Source organism: Drosophila eugracilis, unplaced genomic scaffold (assembly GCF_018153835.1).
Source record: "Drosophila eugracilis isolate 14026-0451.02 unplaced genomic scaffold, ASM1815383v1 contig_367, whole genome shotgun sequence".
Taxonomy (NCBI): Eukaryota; Metazoa; Arthropoda; class Insecta; order Diptera; family Drosophilidae; genus Drosophila; species Drosophila eugracilis.
The window spans coordinates 441,448-459,250 of NW_024573224.1; the positions used below are offsets into that span (position 1 = coordinate 441,448).

General features: G+C 36.7%; 2 protein-coding genes across 3 annotated transcripts; one reads left to right on the forward strand and one right to left on the reverse strand.

The window, feature by feature from the left end:
- The first annotated feature begins 438 nt into the window (after positions 1-438).
- Positions 439-2,524, forward strand: LOC108116170. The gene is made up of 2 exons (XM_017227908.2): positions 439-545; positions 1,116-2,524. The coding sequence occupies exons 1-2, from the start codon at positions 531-533 to the stop codon at positions 2,355-2,357; spliced, it is 1,257 nt and encodes a 418-aa protein (XP_017083397.2). The 5' UTR covers positions 439-530; the 3' UTR covers positions 2,358-2,524.
- A 268-nt stretch (positions 2,525-2,792) lies between these two features.
- On the reverse strand, positions 2,793-9,054 carry LOC108116169 (glycogen [starch] synthase). 2 transcript variants are annotated; one of them, XM_017227906.2, is made up of 5 exons: positions 8,980-9,054; positions 5,386-6,359; positions 4,078-4,945; positions 3,869-4,004; positions 2,793-3,284 (listed from the first exon to the last, which is right to left on the reverse strand). In XM_017227906.2, the coding sequence occupies exons 2-5, from the start codon at positions 6,357-6,359 to the stop codon at positions 3,193-3,195; spliced, it is 2,070 nt and encodes a 689-aa protein (XP_017083395.1). In that variant the 5' UTR covers positions 8,980-9,054; the 3' UTR covers positions 2,793-3,192. The 2 variants fall into 2 exon arrangements, with proteins under 2 accessions (XP_017083395.1, XP_017083394.1); XM_017227905.2 differs by lacking the exon at positions 8,980-9,054 and adding an exon at positions 6,439-6,580.
- Between the last annotated feature and the right edge of the window lie 8,749 nt (positions 9,055-17,803).

A 17,803-nucleotide genomic window follows, 5' to 3' on the forward strand; every position in this document is an offset into this window, starting at 1 on the left:
TGCTCAAAACCTTTCTAAACTGTTTACTTTTTTGACAGTAATAGGTTGATAACTTGACGTCATAGGGCAAAGTGTTGATAGGAAATATGGTGTCATATTGGAACATTCCAAAGGCCATGCCAATCAAATTGTGAGTGCGAGGTTTGGCAAGCGGATATATTATATATATATATATATTATAAAGGTTATTTAATTAGGTTAAACTAAGTATTTATTTACTAAAAAAGCAATGCATTGGTCTAAAACCTTATCAACCGATTATCATTCTCATGTGCTAATAATTTTGCAGCATTTTGAACCTTCGCATTCCGAGTGATTTTCGGCTAGAAATTGAGTGAAAGCTTCGGCAGCAATCAATTCTTTGATAATGTTATCTTACCTTATCTTCAAAGGGTAGGCAAGGGGATAGGTAGGTGGGTGGGTGGTGGCCATAGCCAACACTCAACCATTGCAGTTGTGACTCCACTTTTCGCACCAGCGGACGTACAATAAAATCGAAGCGAACCGAAGAAACCGACAAACATTCGATAATGCCGCATTCCAAGGTGAGTAATAAACAGCCGGGATCACCGAAGTCACAGAATTTCTATTACATTTAATGCTAATTGGAATTTTTGTTCAAAGAGCCAGCATATGGCAGCAATAGTGACTAAACCATTGCCAAAAAGAAAAAAAAGAAAAAGAATTCAAGGCAGTTTCTGTTATCAGGCGATTGTTATGAAATTTGCTTGATTGTCAGATGGTAGCGAATTTGATGGGCCTATTAATATGGAAGATAACATCACAAGTTATTGATTTTTTTTTGGTTCCTCAAAGTATTTGGTAAATAAAGAAAGTAACTAATTGGGTAGGTTAATAACATTTTAAAGAAGGGTACATGCTATAAAGATAATTTTAATTTAAAAAAATATTTCACTGAAAATGATTGACTCATATTTTGACGTTGTTTACTTTTTTCTGTTACTGCCAAGAAAATTATGAGATGTTTAAAAATACTTTCAAACCTAATCTTATCTTCAATTAGGAAATAGAAAAATATTTATAGGTACTTCCTCTATTTTAAAAACATAAAATTCTATATAAAACTAAGATTGATCATGAAATTCCCCTTGCAGCTGCTCTTGTGGGCGTTGGTTGGCCTGCTTCACCTGCTGACCTTTGGCCATGCTGACGAGACTCAGCTTAAGAACAACACGATAGTGGTGCACACTCCTCTTCAGAACTACGATCAGCCAACTCTGCGGGACTACGAGGAATGTCAGGCGAACAGGGATAATTGCCTGAATGTTTGCGATGGCAAACAATCCTGCGAAGAGGAGTGTCCTGTCTGTCCGGAACTCTACGATAATCCACTGATGGTTCAGGGCATTAACGATACGGATTTAGTGGCACTACCACAAGCACCCATTAACACCACGAACATCATTCGCCTGACCAACGAGATCAACAACATAATCGAACATCAAATCCAGAATCGAAATGAGGTCAACATTAAGGTGAATCAGAATGTCTCACAGGTTGGAGGACGCTTTGGATTGGGCTATACTGATCGAGGATCCTGTTGCTATGTGGTGCGTTTGGATCGAGAGTGTGAGAGTGATGGTGGACATGATTGCAGGGAAAAGAGCCGTCAGCGGGTTTGTGGCGAGAAATGTCAGGCTAGAGTGATGTTGGCCAAAAGAGTGGTCCAATGTGACGCTGAGGATTCTGACAAATGTCATGAGACCATCGAATATGTGCCAAGGAGGAGGAGATCGCATCGAAAGAAGTCCAACGAAGGAACGCAGTGTAAATACTTTGGCATCAGTTGGCCTTACTTTACTTGTGGCCAAAATCCTGGACAAAATGGAGCTCCAATTGAGCCTCCACGGGTGAAACGCACCACCTGCCAGCAGTGTCTCAACTATCCCTATGGTTATATTCTGCAAAATGGTCTTCCGGCCCAATGTGCAGGTTGTTTCCAGGGCTACGGAGCGCCTATGATGCCCATGTTCAATGCTCCTTACATGTACAATCCTTATATGCCATATCCAAGCTTTGGAAATTATCCAGGCCTAAATAATAATAATGGTAACAATGACGGAAGTAGCTATGGAAATAATAATGGTAAAGTTGATAATATTGTGGATAACACCATCGCGGGATCTGGGGATGATGGTTGGATTATATGTGACGATGATAACATTGAAAACTGCTTAAATGCCAAGGAACAAGGAACGCCTGCTCATGTGGATAAACCAACGATAGATACTGAGGAGTCAGAAGAATACAATGTTCCAGTCCAGCGAAGGAGGCGCCGCCAAAACCGTCACAACTTTGTGCGTTCCGCTTACAGTAAACGCAATCGCGAAAATTGATCTGATCTAAGCCACCAACAAACTCTTGAGATTTTCCAAAAACCTTTCGCCTCAATATCTATTAGTATTTTTTGGTTAAACAAATAGTTAACATTATGAAACTACTACCAAACTCGCCATTTGTGTGTAATATTCTACCGAATAAAGGAATTTTTTCAAAAACTTAATTATGGTTTTAAATGTTTAAAAAGCGTTTTTCAGGGGGCTATAGTAATTTCAATATTTGTAATAAGAGTATATAAAATACCTTAAAGCTCAATCAGACTATTTAATATCGATGACAAGGTAATTTTTTATTAGCTGCCTTATTAATTTACGATATAGTCGCATTAACATTTTCGTGTAGCAGCAATTAGAGGTTGCTCATTTCTTATATAATCCCGATAACTTATCAGCTTTGAAGTGCAGTAAGTAACCACAAGTAGGCAAAATGAGTGTACTTTAAATAACGATTTATTTGATAGGCAGGTTATGGAGCAGGGTGACAGGGCGGGGAGACCTCGTTCTCCTTAAAGACTAAACAACGTTTAATAAAATCTGGATTCGTCCTGCTCGAATGCTTACGCTTGCGATCTGGGCACATACATAATGTTAATATTTTTCTTCTTTCTTTTTTTTTTTTGATTGGATGTGAAAACATTTTTGTTCTGGCATTTGCAATTTGCAGGTAAATAGTTTCGTAGGCTTCTGGGCGGGGCTAACTCCCCCTCCACCCTTCTCGATGAACAGTGTTGGAACAAGAGACTACTACAACTTATGGTAATATTGCGCGTGTGTTGACTTTTAGTTGGTTTGTTCGCTACAATCTTAGGGGCTGTCAGTTTGGCAAAGACCTCTACTTGATGCCCAGTTCCTTGAGTTCGGTTTCCTCATCCACAGAGTCCTCGTCATCAGAGCCGTGCACCGATGGAGCTGGTGTGGTGTGACCTGGAATTAGGGATTATATTAGATAGTGTTTATACGAGTATCTGATTGATAGTATTTTTAACAAGATCGGCTAGTAACTAAAATATTCTAATTCGGCATTCTTAGTTTTGCTTTTGTAGTTGTAAACTTCTCATTGCAGCATTGCAATATTTAAATCGTCTAAAAGTATTCAATGATTTTTGTTAGATCCTTATCAGGTATATGTAATATAAATTGGCTCATGCAAACGTCAAATTTAAATAAATCGCTGCTTACTTTTAGACCTGTTTTACATTACAATCTTTAAGATTCATCTCAAAGTAAACATTTAAAATAATTTATTTTAGAGACATAAACTCGTATTTAAGCACAGCTGCTGGGAACTGAGAAAGTTAAAAGTACAAAATGGAATGTCCAACAGCTGTTTTATTCGAAAATTTACCAAAACGATCAAAAAATCAACAACTTTTCTTGCAAAATTATGACAAAATGCAGAACTTAAGAATGCATTGAAACATTGGAATGCTTGAAGTATATTTTAAATAGCGATATAGATATATAGATATATATCTAGCGATCTGTATCATCTTCATCATCCCACTTACGCGATGAAGTTGGGCTAGGTGGTTCGCTGTGCGGTCGCGAGAAGATCAAATTGTTTTTCGATCCATAGAGGGTCAGCTCATCCACATAGTCTGGGTAAACAGCTTGCAGGGCCTTAACCCTGGCCTGTCTGTAGTACTGCAAAAGTCAATTACAATGGTTAATAGTCAAAATTAGTAAAAAAAAAAAAGTACGGAACGGAAATACTAACAATGCCCAGGGTACGCCAGTCGAGAAGATCGCTCAACCGCTCCGTGCGATTACGCTGGATGATGCGCTGACGGCGATTCAGCCGGGAGAAATCCATCATAAAGCTGGACAGCTGCTGAACACTGTTCTCCAACCCAATATAGCGACGATCCACAATGTAGATGCCATAGGACTTAGGGTCACTGATGTGCTCCTCCATGAAGCAACCGAAACCAGACAGATTGGTGGTCACGCTGGGAATTCCCATCACCGTACATTCAGCGGGAGTGTAACCCCATGGTTCGTAGTACGAGGGGAAGACACCCAAGTGGCAGCCACGGACAAACTCCTCGTAATCAATGCCGAACAGAGGGTTCGTGGACGTTAGGAACTCCGGATGGAAGACCATCTTGACACGATCGTGCCGGGAGTTGAACAGGTGGCAACGACGAATGGAGGACAGCACCGGATCGTTCCAATCATCTGCCACATTGTGCGTGGTAACTGGTGGCATAGAATCACGCTGCATGGCAAACATACAACGCTTGATCTTTACCAGATCTTCCTTTTGGAGCAAATCATCGGCACTGGGGATGTTGCCCTTCAGGCAGGTATCGAACATCCGCTTGCCCACCGCCTGTTGCACGTTGTTGATTGTGTCTCGCAGCTGCTTGATCACGGCATGTCCTCGGAGGGAGTCCACGTTGAAGTTGTTCGTCTTGGTGGGGAAGATAAGGAAGGCCACCACCGTGGTGTCCGGCTTCTCGTGCTTCAACATAGCATTCAAGCGAGCCAATGCCTCGATGAAGATGTCGGCTCCCTTGTTTCCGAACTCATAGCGACCGGCGATGAAGAAGTACAGGGTCTTGTCCAAATCAAAGTCAATGTGGCTATAGAAAGAGAAAGGGATAAAAATATTATTAAGTTATATTAAAATATGTTAGGTGCTAAAAATCGCACCTTAAGGTTTGTTCAAATCTGATTCCAGGCTAACATTTCATAGCTATCACCAAATCTATTAAAATGTTAATAATTGCTAAATAATCGATTACCAATAGTTAGTACATCAGTGAAGTCCCATGCTAGCATTGAATTGCTATTAATTTGAAATCATATAATCATACTTCTAATCATGCATGTAGATTATAGATTGTCATGTTTGGATCGATTAACCTTTATTCAAGGGTGTAGAATTCTACATGGAATATGGAAAACATTTCCGCATAACATTGAATATAGAAAATACTATCTCCCCTGTTATTTTAGTAAGTATTAACATTTAACATAGCTTAAATCTTTTATGTACTTAAAGTTCTTAATCCAAACTCACCCGTAGAAGTGTCCCCGTACAAATTCATTGATCTTCTCCTTGGCGACGGCGTGCAAATTCTGGAATTCGTGGATGGCCGAGAACTTCTTGACATTCAAACCGTTCGGTGTGATGATGTCCGGCTTGCGCTTCAGCAGATGCTCTGCCTCATATCCCGTAATCTCTGAGACAGTGGTGAACACGTGAGCCAAATGGGTGGCACCTCGTTCCAGGCAATAACGATGGTAGATTTGCCGCTTGCCCGCCTCCTCGTCGACGGCAAACTTATCTAGATTATTATAGAAATCAGTGTTGCCGGCGCACAAATAACGACCCAACAATGTCGCGTGGGTGGTGAAAACAGTGGCAATCTCCACCAGACGAGTGCGCAGAACAATGAGAGCCACGCCAGCTTGCCACTCATGGAAATGGGCCACAATCCTCGGGGCGCTCAGTTCGTTGTTCTGTGAGTAAGTCACGGCAAAGTTACGGAACTCCTCCAGGAACTCGGCAATCATAAAGCCTAGGATAATGGCATCGTTGGTCTCGATATCCAAATGAGGTACTCCAATATGGCATTTCTCCCACATCTCCGATTTGAACTGATCCAACTTCCAGGCGGCGGATCCAATATCAAAAAGAATTAACTGGGGATTTCCATCAACCAACCAGCGACCAGTGTGGATTTTGTAGCCTCTCGAACGCAAGGAGTTCACAGCATCTAATAGTGGGTTTCCCCTGGGGAATTCCATCTCCTCCATCTCAGTGCGGGCACAGTGCTCCTTATAGGGACCCATCATGCACAGCTGCTCACCCATCTCCTCGGTGGACACGTAGGCCTTCGACCGGATCACCGTGTAAATGCCACCGACCTTGTTGGCCACCTCCCATGCTACCTCAAAGTTCCAGCGATTCTCCCGGGAGGCAATGTCACCACGATCAAAGTAATCCTTTAGGTCCGCCCCGGACTCCACTCTTGAAAAGCGACGATTCATCTGGAAGTCAATGAGAAATGATAATGATTAGTTTTTGTATATATATTCCTTTCAGATTTTTTCCATTTATAATCCCCACCCTCAGGGCATAGGAGGTGGACTCATTGTCCTCGAAACGATAGGACTGCTGTCTGCGCATCTTCTTGATATGCTGGCGGTAATGCTTTAATCTAAGCGCCGCTGATCTATAGCTGAACCTCTCCGCTGAGGCTCTCGTTGCGGACTGATAGTGTCAACTAAATTTAGCCACCGGCTTGACCCATATTACAAGCTGGGATTCCTTATCGCCTTACACTCGTATATTTGACAAAATTTTATATTTTCTAATAAAAACTATGATTTTTAACTGTCTTAAAAAGTAAAACCAAATTAAATCTTACAAAAATAAAAGACCTTCAAGAAAGCCAAGATAACCTTTAGTTGGTCCACTAACTATCATTGAATTTTCTATGTTTTAAAACAGATTTTAATACAAGACAAACTAGTTTCTCTCCGTGCATCGACCGTCGTTGTTGGGCTGGTCATTGTCACTACACGCCGGCACTTGTTGCATCACCATGCAGCGAGGTGCGATCGATCCACTATCAGGAGAATGCAATTGCATCGGTGCAGTTTATGGGCTGATAAGACACAGCTATGCGACATCGACCATGTCCCTGACAGTCGGTCATTTATGTACATTATTCTATATATGCCATATTCTATAGGTACTAACTATAGATGGACACACGCTGTGCTGTCCATAAACCAAAGGTCTATTTTCGGATGTCGGAAATGTTCGACATCATCGAGCAAAGATGAGTTTGCCAATTTTCCGCTCTATATGTATACAAGAAAATTTTTGGCAAATGTTTTCATTGTCAGCGTAGCTGAGAGGAAAAGGCGCTGTAAGCGCCAGATGCTGATTTAGTACAGTTTTAGGGACAAAAAGTATTTAAATGAATTTGAAAACTTTATGATATTTACCAAACATTGTCTCTAAATTTATTTACTATTACTTCATTTACTGCGGGCATATTTTCGTCACTTAAAGACTAAGTCATAAGTACACTGGGGTGTGTAATTTTTTAATTGGATATTGTCCAGAATGACCTTGACTGACAACGAATTTCTGGGCACCATAAAATATATTGAACTAACACTCTTTGTTCAATTAACTTCAATGAATTTCAAGACTATAAAAGCATTTAACACACCCACTAAATATCTTATCTGTGTTGATATAATACATTATAGTTTAACTTTTCAAGTTTAAACTTTTACTACATTAGAGGTAGAGAAATGATAATAACTTTAACAAACTTTGATCTTTATGAAAAATCAATTTAAAAATGATTTATGAGTTTTTCATTTGGGTTTAATTTCTGATCAGAAGATTTCCTCATTTTTGAGCACAATTTGTAAATAAATTTTTTCACTCAAATCATTTGGGACCACCTTTGTACGCCCCACCCAGAATACTTTCAAAGGTCACATTTTGTAATACTGATTTATGTTTTATAACTCAAAAATTTTTTGGAGATATCGGTTAGAAAGCATCTATTTTAACATCAAATGTATCTAAACATATTGCCAGGACGTCATTCCCTTTCTCCTACACTAGAGGGCGTTATATCCGGATAAGAAGAAGAGAGTGATCTCTATAATTATCACTCAACTGCACTTGTCCCCTTCACACTTCACACTTTTCACTCAGAATATTGTTTAAAAACACTTGACAAACGAAGGCGGCGAGAAAAGTAAAAGTGAGGAAAACCTTTTGGCACAGGTTCTGTTAATTGAATAATTGACGACTTCTTACACTTGATAATTTATTTATTCAATTGAGAAGAAAGAGGTGAAAATTAAGGCCTTACTGCTATCTCGCTTGCACCTGCACACACAAACACACACGCACTGCTGCAACGCAACTTCAGGAACAACAAGAACAAGAACCACAACAGCAAGCAGCTGAGAGACCTTAAGTGTACGTGCGTTTCTGTGACTGTGTGTGAGTGTTTGTGGCAGGCAGAGATATTTTTTTTCATTGCCAGAGCGGCAGCTAAAAGTCAAATAAAGGTCAGTGGCAGTGCTGCTGAGAGAGTGAGAGCATTAAAAATTGTTCACCATTGTTGGTATAGTTTGCTTCTTGCGCCCCTTTTTGTTATTGTTTTTTTAATAAACGTTTTTTCTTTTTGTTGTTGTTGTTGTATTTAACCCGCTCAACAAGTTTTAAACTTGATAATTTTGTTTTTGCTGCACTCTAAGGTGGTCGAGAGGGAAAGAGAGAGGTAGAAAGCGCCAGGAATTTGAATTAATATATATGTAGGTATTTTTTATTTTCATGCGGCCGGCGCATTGATAAGGCCTATTACGCTTATCACCGCCTTTTTGTTTATGTTTCGCGTTTATCACTTTTCCAGCGGGCACACATGTAGGTGTGAAAAGTCCAAGTTGTATGTTTCCAAGGCGTCCGCTTGGCGCCAATTGCAAAATGCAACCAACAAAATACCGCTGATAACGTTGTTTGTTTGTAATTGTGTATGGATGTGGGTGTGCGTATGTGTGGGAGTAATTTGGATTTCGGCACGCGCACAGCTGTAAAATTGATATAGTTCCCCGATCTCGAAAATCAAATCACCTTAGAGCCACAGCGCACTAGCTGTTGTTGGCCACACGAAAAAAAACGAATAACTGAAAAAGAATTCGAAAACAAAAAAGAAAATCCACGGGCACCCGGGTGAGTTCTTGTTGTTGTTGCACCGCAGAGTGGGAGTTTGCGCAGAGAGAAATGCTGTGAGAGCGAAAGGAGAAAGAGCGAGAGAGCGACCAGGTGAAGGGAGTGACCGTGTGAGAGGCGGTCAAATATACCAAAGAAAAATTCAAATATTATTGTAGTTGAGTAGTTAAATACATTTAACACTTAACTAAGAGGAAAAGATTATTTGAAAGTTAAACAATATTTAAGATAATCCTAAATTAAACAAAGAAGAACTAAATACAACATTATTATTCAAGAGCGTGTCAGTCTTATTTGTTAAATGTCGAATAACGTAAGCTAATAACGTAAGCATCATTGCCAACTGCAACTAAAATTTAGCAGAGTGCATCTTAAGGCGGGAAATTTAAATCGTGAATATCCAAATTTTCAAAAGAAATTATTCTATAAGTTTAAAGTAAGTGTAACTATTTGGACAATTTTTATGCTAAGAAAATACTGATTTTTTTAACTAAAAAAATAGAGTACACTTTTTTTTTTTAAAAAAATTTGCTATATTTTCTTCGGTTTTCAATCCATAAAATAGTCAAAACAAGTCATACAGCCAAATTAAAGACAGTTTTGTGCAGCTGACGAACGCCATTAACGAACTATTTGACTGTCAACCTGAAATTGGAAAAATAATTTTTGAGCAATTTTTGCATTTTTTATAAGGGGTACCATCGTCTTTTTTTCCAAAAATGGCCAAAAATTAAATTTCATATTTTTGGATGCACATCGATTAAAATATGAAATAGATTAAATTTCGAGCTCAGGGAGGTATAACATTCCAAATTTGGACCATTTTCAGGCTTACTAGGAGGGAAATACTGATTTTTTTAAACTGGAAAAATAAGAAAACAATTTTTTAGAAAATTCGCTATTTCTTTTTTTGGTTTTTAGTCCATAAAATAGTCAAAACAAGTCATACAGCTGAAGTAAAGACAGTTTTGTGCAGCTAACGAACCCCATTAACGACCTATTTGACTGTCAACCCGAAATTGGAAAAATAATTTTTTGAGCAATTTTTGCATTTTTTATAAGGGGGTACCATCGTCTTTTTTTCCAAAAAATGGCCAAAAATTAAATTTCATATTTTTGGATGCACATCGATTAAAAAGTTGAAATAGATTAAATTTCGAGCTCAGGGAGGTATAACATTCCAAATTTGGACCATTTTCAGGCTTACTAGGAGGGAAATACTGATTTTTTTAAACTGGAAAAATAAGAAAACAATTTTTTAGAGAATTCGCTTATTTTTTTGGTTTTTAGTCCATAAAATAGTCAAAACAAGTCATACAGCTGAAGTAAAGACAGTTTTGTGCAGCTAACGAACCCCATTAACGACCTATTTGACTGTCAACCCGAAATTGGAAAAATAATTTTTGAGCAATTTTTGCATTTTTTATAAGGGTACCATCGTCTTTTTTCCAAAAATGGCCAAAAATTAAATTTCATATTTTTGGATGCACATCGATTAAAAGTTGAAATAGATTAAATTTCGAGCTCAGGGAGGTATAACATTCCAAATTTGGACCATTTTCAGGCTTACTAGGAGGGAAATACTGATTTTTTTAAACTGGAAAAATAAGAAAACAATTTTTTGGAGAATTCGCTATATTTTTTTGGTTTTTAGTCCATAAAATAGTCAAAACAAGTCGTACAGCTGAAGTAAAGACAGTTTTGTGCAGCTGACGAACCCCATTAACGACCTATTTGACTGTCAACCCGAAATTGGAAAAATAATTTTTGAGCAATTTTTTGCATTTTTTATAAGGGTACCATCGTCTTTTTTCCAAAAATGGCCAAAAATTAAATTTCATATTTTTGGATGCACATCGATTAAAAGTTGAAATAGATTAAATTTCGAGCTCAGGGAGGTATAACATTCCAAATTTGGACCATTTTCAGGCTTACTAGGAGGGAAATACTGATTTTTTTAAACTGGAAAAATAAGAAAACAATTTTTTGGAGAATTCGCTATATTTTTTTGGTTTTTAGTCCATAAAATAGTCAAAACAAGTCGTACAGCTGAAGTAAAGACAGTTTTGTGCAGCTAACGAACCCCATTAACGACCTATTTGACTGTCAACCCGAAATTGGAAAAATAATTTTTGAGCAATTTTTGCATTTTTTATAAGGGGTACCATCGTCTTTTTTTCCAAAAATGGCCAAAAATTAAATTTCATATTTTTGGATGCACATCGATTAAAAGTTGAAATAGATTAAATTTCGAGCTCAGGGAGGTATAACATTCCAAATTTGGACCATTTTCAGGCTTACTAGGAGGGAAATACTGATTTTTTTAAACTGGAAAAATAAGAAAACAATTTTTTAGAGAATTCGCTATATTTTTTTGGTTTTTAGTCCATAAAATAGTCAAAACAAGTCGTACAGCTGAAGTAAAGACAGTTTTGTGCAGCTAACGAACCCCATTAACGACCTTTTTAACTGTCAACCCGAACTTGGAAAAATAATTTTTGAGCAATTTTTGCATTTTTTATAAGGGGTACCATCGTCTTTTTTTTGCAAAAATGGCCAAAAATTAAATTTTGTATTTTTGGATGCACATCGATTAAAAGTTGAAATAGATTAAATTTCGAGCTCAGGGAGGTATAACATTCCAAATTTGGACCATTTTCAGGCTTACTATGAGGGAAATACTGATTTTTTTAAACTGGAAAAATAAGAAAACAATTTTTTAGAGAATTCGCTATATTTTTTTGGTTTTTAGTCCATAAAATAGTCAAAACAAGTCATACAGCTGAAGTAAAGACAGTTTTGTGCAGCTAACGAACCCCATTAACGACCTATTTGACTGTCAACCCGAAATTGGAAAAATAATTTTTGAGCAATTTTTGCATTTTTTATAAGGGGTACCATCGTCTTTTTTTCCAAAAATGGCCAAAAATTAAATTTCATATTTTTGGATGCACATCGATTAAAAGTTGAAATAGATTAAATTTCGAGCTCAGGGAGGTATAACATTCCAAATTTGGACCATTTTCAGGCTTACTAGGAGGGAAATACTGATTTTTTTAAACTGGAAAAATAAGAAAACAATTTTTTAGAAAATTCGCTATTTCTTTTTTTGGTTTTTAGTCCATAAAATAGTCGCAACAAGTCATACAGCTGAAGTAAAGACAGTTTTGTGCAGCTAACGAACCCCATTAACGACCTATTTGACTGTCAACCCGAAATTGGAAAAATAATTTTTGAGCAATTTTTGCATTTTTATAAGGGGTACCATCGTCTTTTTTTCCAAAAATGGCCAAAAATTAAATTTCATATTTTTGGATGCACATCGATTAAAAGTTGAAATAGATTAAATTTCGAGCTCAGGGAGGTATAACATTCCAAATTTGGACCATTTTCAGGCTTACTATGAGGAAAATACTGATTTTTTTTAAACTGGAAAAATCAGAAAACAATTTTTTAGAGAATTCGCTATATTTTTTTGGTTTTTAGTCCATAAAATAGTCAAAACAAGTCATACAGCTGAAGTAAAGACAGTTTTGTGCAGCTAACGAACCCCATTAACGACCTATTTGACTGTCAACCCGAAATTGGAAAAATAATTTTTGAGCAATTTTTGCATTTTTTATAAGGGGTACCATCGTCATTTTTTCCAAAAATGGCCAAAAATTAAATTTCATATTTTTGGATGCACATCGATTAAAAGTTGAAATAGATTAAATTTCGAGCTCAGGGAGGTATAACATTCCAAATTTGGACCATTTTCAGGCTTACTAGGAGGGAAATACTGATTTTTTTAAACTGGAAAAATAAGAAAACAATTTTTTAGAGAATTCGCTATTTCTTTTTTTGGTTTTTAGTCCATAAAATAGTCAAAACAAGTCATACAGCTGAAGTAAAGACAGTTTTGTGCACCTAACGAACCCCATTAACGACCTATTTGACTGTCAACCCGAAATTGGAAAAATAATTTTTGAGCAATTTTTGCATTTTTTATAAGGGGTACCATCGTCATTTTTTCCAAAAATGGCCAAAAATTAAATTTCATATTTTTGGATGCACATCGATTAAAAGATGAAATAGATTAAATTTCGAGCTCAGGGAGGTATAACATTCCAAATTTGGACCATTTTCAGGCTTACTAGGAGGGAAATACTGATTTTTTTAAACTGGAAAAATAAGAAAACAATTTTTTAGAAAATTCGCTATTTCTTTTTTTGGTTTTTAGTCCATAAAATAGTCAAAACAAGTCATACAGCTGAAGTAAAGACAGTTTTGTGCAGCTAACGAACCCCATTAACGACCTATTTGACTGTCAACCCGAAATTGGAAAAATAATTTTTGAACAATTTTTGCATTTTTTATAAGGGGTACCATCGTCTTTTTTTCCAAAAATGGCCAAAAATTAAATTTCATATTTTTGGATGCACATCGATTAAAAGTTGAAATAGATTAAATTTCGAGCTCAGGGAGGTATAACATTCCAAATTTGGACCATTTTCAGGCTTACTAGGAGGGAAATACTGATTTTTTTAAACTGGAAAAATAAGAAAACAATTTTTTAGAGAATTCGCTATTTATTTTTTTGGTTTTTAGTCCATAAAATAGTCAAAACAAGTCATACAGCTGAAGTAAAGACAGTTTTGTGCAGCTAACGAACCCCATTAACGACCTATTTGACTGTCAACCCGAAATTGGAAAAATAATTTTTGAACAATTTTTGCATTTTTTATAAGGGGTACCATCGTCTTTTTTTGCAAAAATGGCCAAAAATTAAATTTCATATTTTTGGATGCACATCGATTAAAAGTTGAAATAGATTAAATTTCGAGCCCAGGGAGGTATAACATTCTAAATTTGGACCATTTTCAGGCTTACTAGGAGGGAAATACTGATTTTTTTAAACTGGAAAAATCAGAATAAAGTATTCTTACAATATTTGCTAAAGATTTTTAAAATGAAACTTAGTCTCACCTTGAACCAAATCCTGTTGTCTACATTAACCATTAATAGCCCATCGTCAGAGTCACCTTGAATTTCACTCAGTTTTCGCATTAAAAGACATATTTCACAGAAATTTGAACATTTAGTCGTAACCTTGCTCTATAAACAATTTAATGTCCGCTCACTTAACCTCAATTAAAACTGCAGGATGGACACGCAATTTCTTCTTTCGATTCCCTTTCTTTCACTCGAAGCTTTCGTTTTTATGTTTATTAATTGAAATGTGTGAAGAACAGGCAATCATTTACCAATAGAAAGAGTGGGGTATACATCAAAAGAAAGAGATGGGGCGACAATAATTGGGTCAATGGAGTGACGCAAATATTTCAATATCATTTGAGTTCGATTTCTTTTTCTTTTATTTTGCAATCGAAAATGTTAAGAAATATTTAAGAATGTACGCGCCTTTTAAAAAAAAACATAAATATTTTTACCATTAAAGTAGAACCATTCTGTCGCCAGGTGGCGCTGCATTTAACTTTCCTTGTGCTTTCCAAGGTCAAAGGACATTAATAATATTATTTCTTTCCCATCTCATTTTCTCTTCCTCACACTCTTGTTTACAGCTCGTCTGCTTTGAATGTCTTTGAAGCGATTTGCTCTTTGTGTCCTTGATAAACATCCATTGATAACAGACACAATGCCACAACAACAAAAACAACATGAAAAGTGCCAGCTTTTATGTTTATAACTTTATCCTTGCCACATAACTGTAAATCATTTTGGCTTGCATTTAGCTCACTTGTTTCACTCTGTCCACCGATTTTCAGTTAGTTTTGTAATTTCCTGCAGCGACAATTGTCACACAAATACAAGGACACATTTACAGTTACAGTGTATAACTGTTATGGTCATAGCATTGCACACACTCACTGGCTTATCTCTGTGGGCACTGAAATAACGAAAAATATTTGGGGGAATTCTTAGGTCAAGGACAATGGCTGATAATCATGTTTTGGTCTTTTGCCAAAATAAAACGGTGGTTTTTTAATTAAACGAGAAACTATTTTAGCAATTTAAAAATCATTTTACATACTTTTTCTAATTTAAACAGTAATTTAAGAAATTAATAATAATTTACAGCCTTAATAGCATCCAAAATAAAAACATAATCTAATCATAATTCAGACTTATCTGCAACTATCATCCGCTAAAAAAAAGAGAAAGCTATAACATGGGAATACGAAAATAAACGGGAGTAATCGAGGCCAAAACGCCTTGACCACGCCATAAAGAGCTTAATTAAAAACTTGGCCATAATTCATTAGCGACCATGGCTGGACACGTGAACTTTAGTCGGCGACCAGCTCTGGAATTGGCCGATGGGTGGGAATTCAACTTAACCGACTTAAGGTTAAGGGACGTCCAAGTCAAATGTGACTAATTTATGTCATGACACCCACCAGTAACAACACCCAGCTCCCCCCTCTTCTGCCACAACAACTGCTGTCGAAATGTTGCAGGACAATAAAGATAACAACGAAAGAAGCTTCCACGCAGCGTCGAGGTTGCGTTGATTACGTTGATGCGGACCAAGCAGTCAAGACATCTGGCTGTAAGTGATTAGTAAAGCTTACGACTAAGAAGATACTCATTACTTTATATAAGAGTTAAAATTGTTACAATTTCTTAATACGTAAAAATCATTAGAAAATTTGAGAGGTAAATATCACTCATCCAACTCGTTGCCGCAATTCAACAAATTTTAATGTAGTTAAGCATTAAATTACAACCTTTGTAAAAACTCTGTGCATAATGTTCAAAACTCTAAAAAATAGCTATTTATAAAATAAATTATATTCTGTATTCTATACATAATCGTATATTTTCTTAAATTATGAACCAAACACGCTGTCTTATCCAATGATTTACACTGTGTAAAAAGTGTTGCCTACTCTGTGGCGCATGCGTTAGCACCCACCGAACATGCAACATGGTGAACGTGGTTGCCGCTGTGAGTGTTACTGATGGCGGGCGGGTTGGTTGCCTACTGTGGGTGGTGGGACCCAGAGGATGCTTGGCCACTGTTTGTATACAAAAAAGGCGACACAGCAGCAGCGGGCAAAGGCAGCAGAGGCAGGAAAAACAGAAGCCGCAGCAGCTGACGACGCGAATTTCGAAATTCGAAAACTGTTATCAACAAAAATGCCGAGTATCTGTGTGTATATTAGTGTGTGTGTATGTGTGTGTGAGTATACTTTGGGGCATCTGTGTGTGGGTGAGTGCCTGGCAATGGCAGATGAAGCCCATCAGTTGGCGGCTGTTGCACGTTGCGTGCGGTTTCGTTTAGCTCCGAACTCCGTTGAGCTGCGTGCCCCGAAGACAACGAACAACGCGTCCTTCGTGTCCTCGGAAAATATTCAAAGTGCGTTCCGTTGTCGTTGTCAGTTGTCAGTTGTTGGCTTTTTAATAACTCACCAAGCGAGTGGCAACTAGTCGCAAATAGTGTGCCCCGACTATCGCCAGGACAAGTGGCAAGCAAACTTGTCATTTACTATTCGCCATCGGCGGCAGCCAGTTGTCCTCGCGCATCTCATCCTGAGCTTCGAAATAGTGATCGGTTTTAAAACTAAATTGGAGAGTTTCAAGATAAAATATATAAAAATGTAGGAAGTTAAATTAAATTTAATGATTAATAATTAAAATAAAGGATAAGCGAAAAATGATAATAAATTTAAATAAAGAGTTTATAAACTGAATAAAATTTTAGGCAAAAAATTCATAGAAACAAACTTTGAGTTTAATATTAAACCATTACAATATTAAAACGATATTTCTAATACTATTTTTATTCAAAATGGCAAAGAAAGCTGATGTAATTAACTAAATAAGATATAAAAAAAGAAGAACATAAAACAAAAGCAGTGAAAAACTTAGTCAATGGAAAATTAATAGCTCATACATAAAAGTGTCTTTCCTTAAAGCTAAGACTTTCTATAAAGAATACAAAGAACAATATTTAACAAGCAACTTTATAACTTTCAAAAATAATAACCAAATTTAAGTACCAACACATTTTTAACTTTAATAAGAAAAAATTATTGAAACAAGGCAAAGCTGTAAACCCAAAAAGAATCGCTCACCGTGTAAATATTTAATGAAGGAAAGAAATTCATTTTCCAAATCCTTGGCAATAATAAATTATGTTAATAATTCCCCTACGCACTTTACACAGTTTTAATTAATGTGTTCCATAAACGCTTTGCTGTGGCATTAAGCATACGCCCCGTAGAACAACTTTTTCCCGATTGCACCTGCCACAGTAAAATCCTCCGTAGGGGCAACATCAAAAACCACTTTATAATGCGATTTGCAGGAAAAAACAGTTAAATTGCGTAATTAATTCAAGCGAACAGCGAGCTAGGCAGTAGAAGAGACAAGCGCGGAAGCTCTTATAGAAATAACCAAAAATTTTAATGAAAATAACTCAGCAGGAGAGAGACGTGGGCCTCTATATTCTCTTACAGGAAGTTTGTTTCAGTTTAGTAAAATTTATAAATTTTTAAAAAATTTATAAAGATTTTTTTACTGTAGCAAACATTGAGTAATGATTACTTCGGAAGAAGCATCTTTCCAATATAAATTAAAATACAAAATACTTTCATTTTTATCATGATAAAAGCAAATAGTACTTTACACATTTTTCCTACAACTTTTCTTATCACATTGTTAGGGTTAGGGTATTGCCAAGTTCTACCTCACAAAACCAAGGCTAATTTGCTGTTTA

Coding starts and splice junctions, on each gene's coding strand:
- LOC108116169 (XM_017227905.2), bottom strand. CDS start 6,498: ATGCGCAGACAGCAGTCCTATCGTTTCGAGGACAATGAGTCCACCTCC. Junction 4,946..5,385: donor GTACGGGGACACTTCTACGG/GTGAGTTTGGAT, acceptor CTCTTTCTATAG/CCACATTGACTTTGATTTGG. Junction 4,005..4,077: donor ACTGGCGTACCCTGGGCATT/GTTAGTATTTCC, acceptor TGACTTTTGCAG/TACTACAGACAGGCCAGGGT.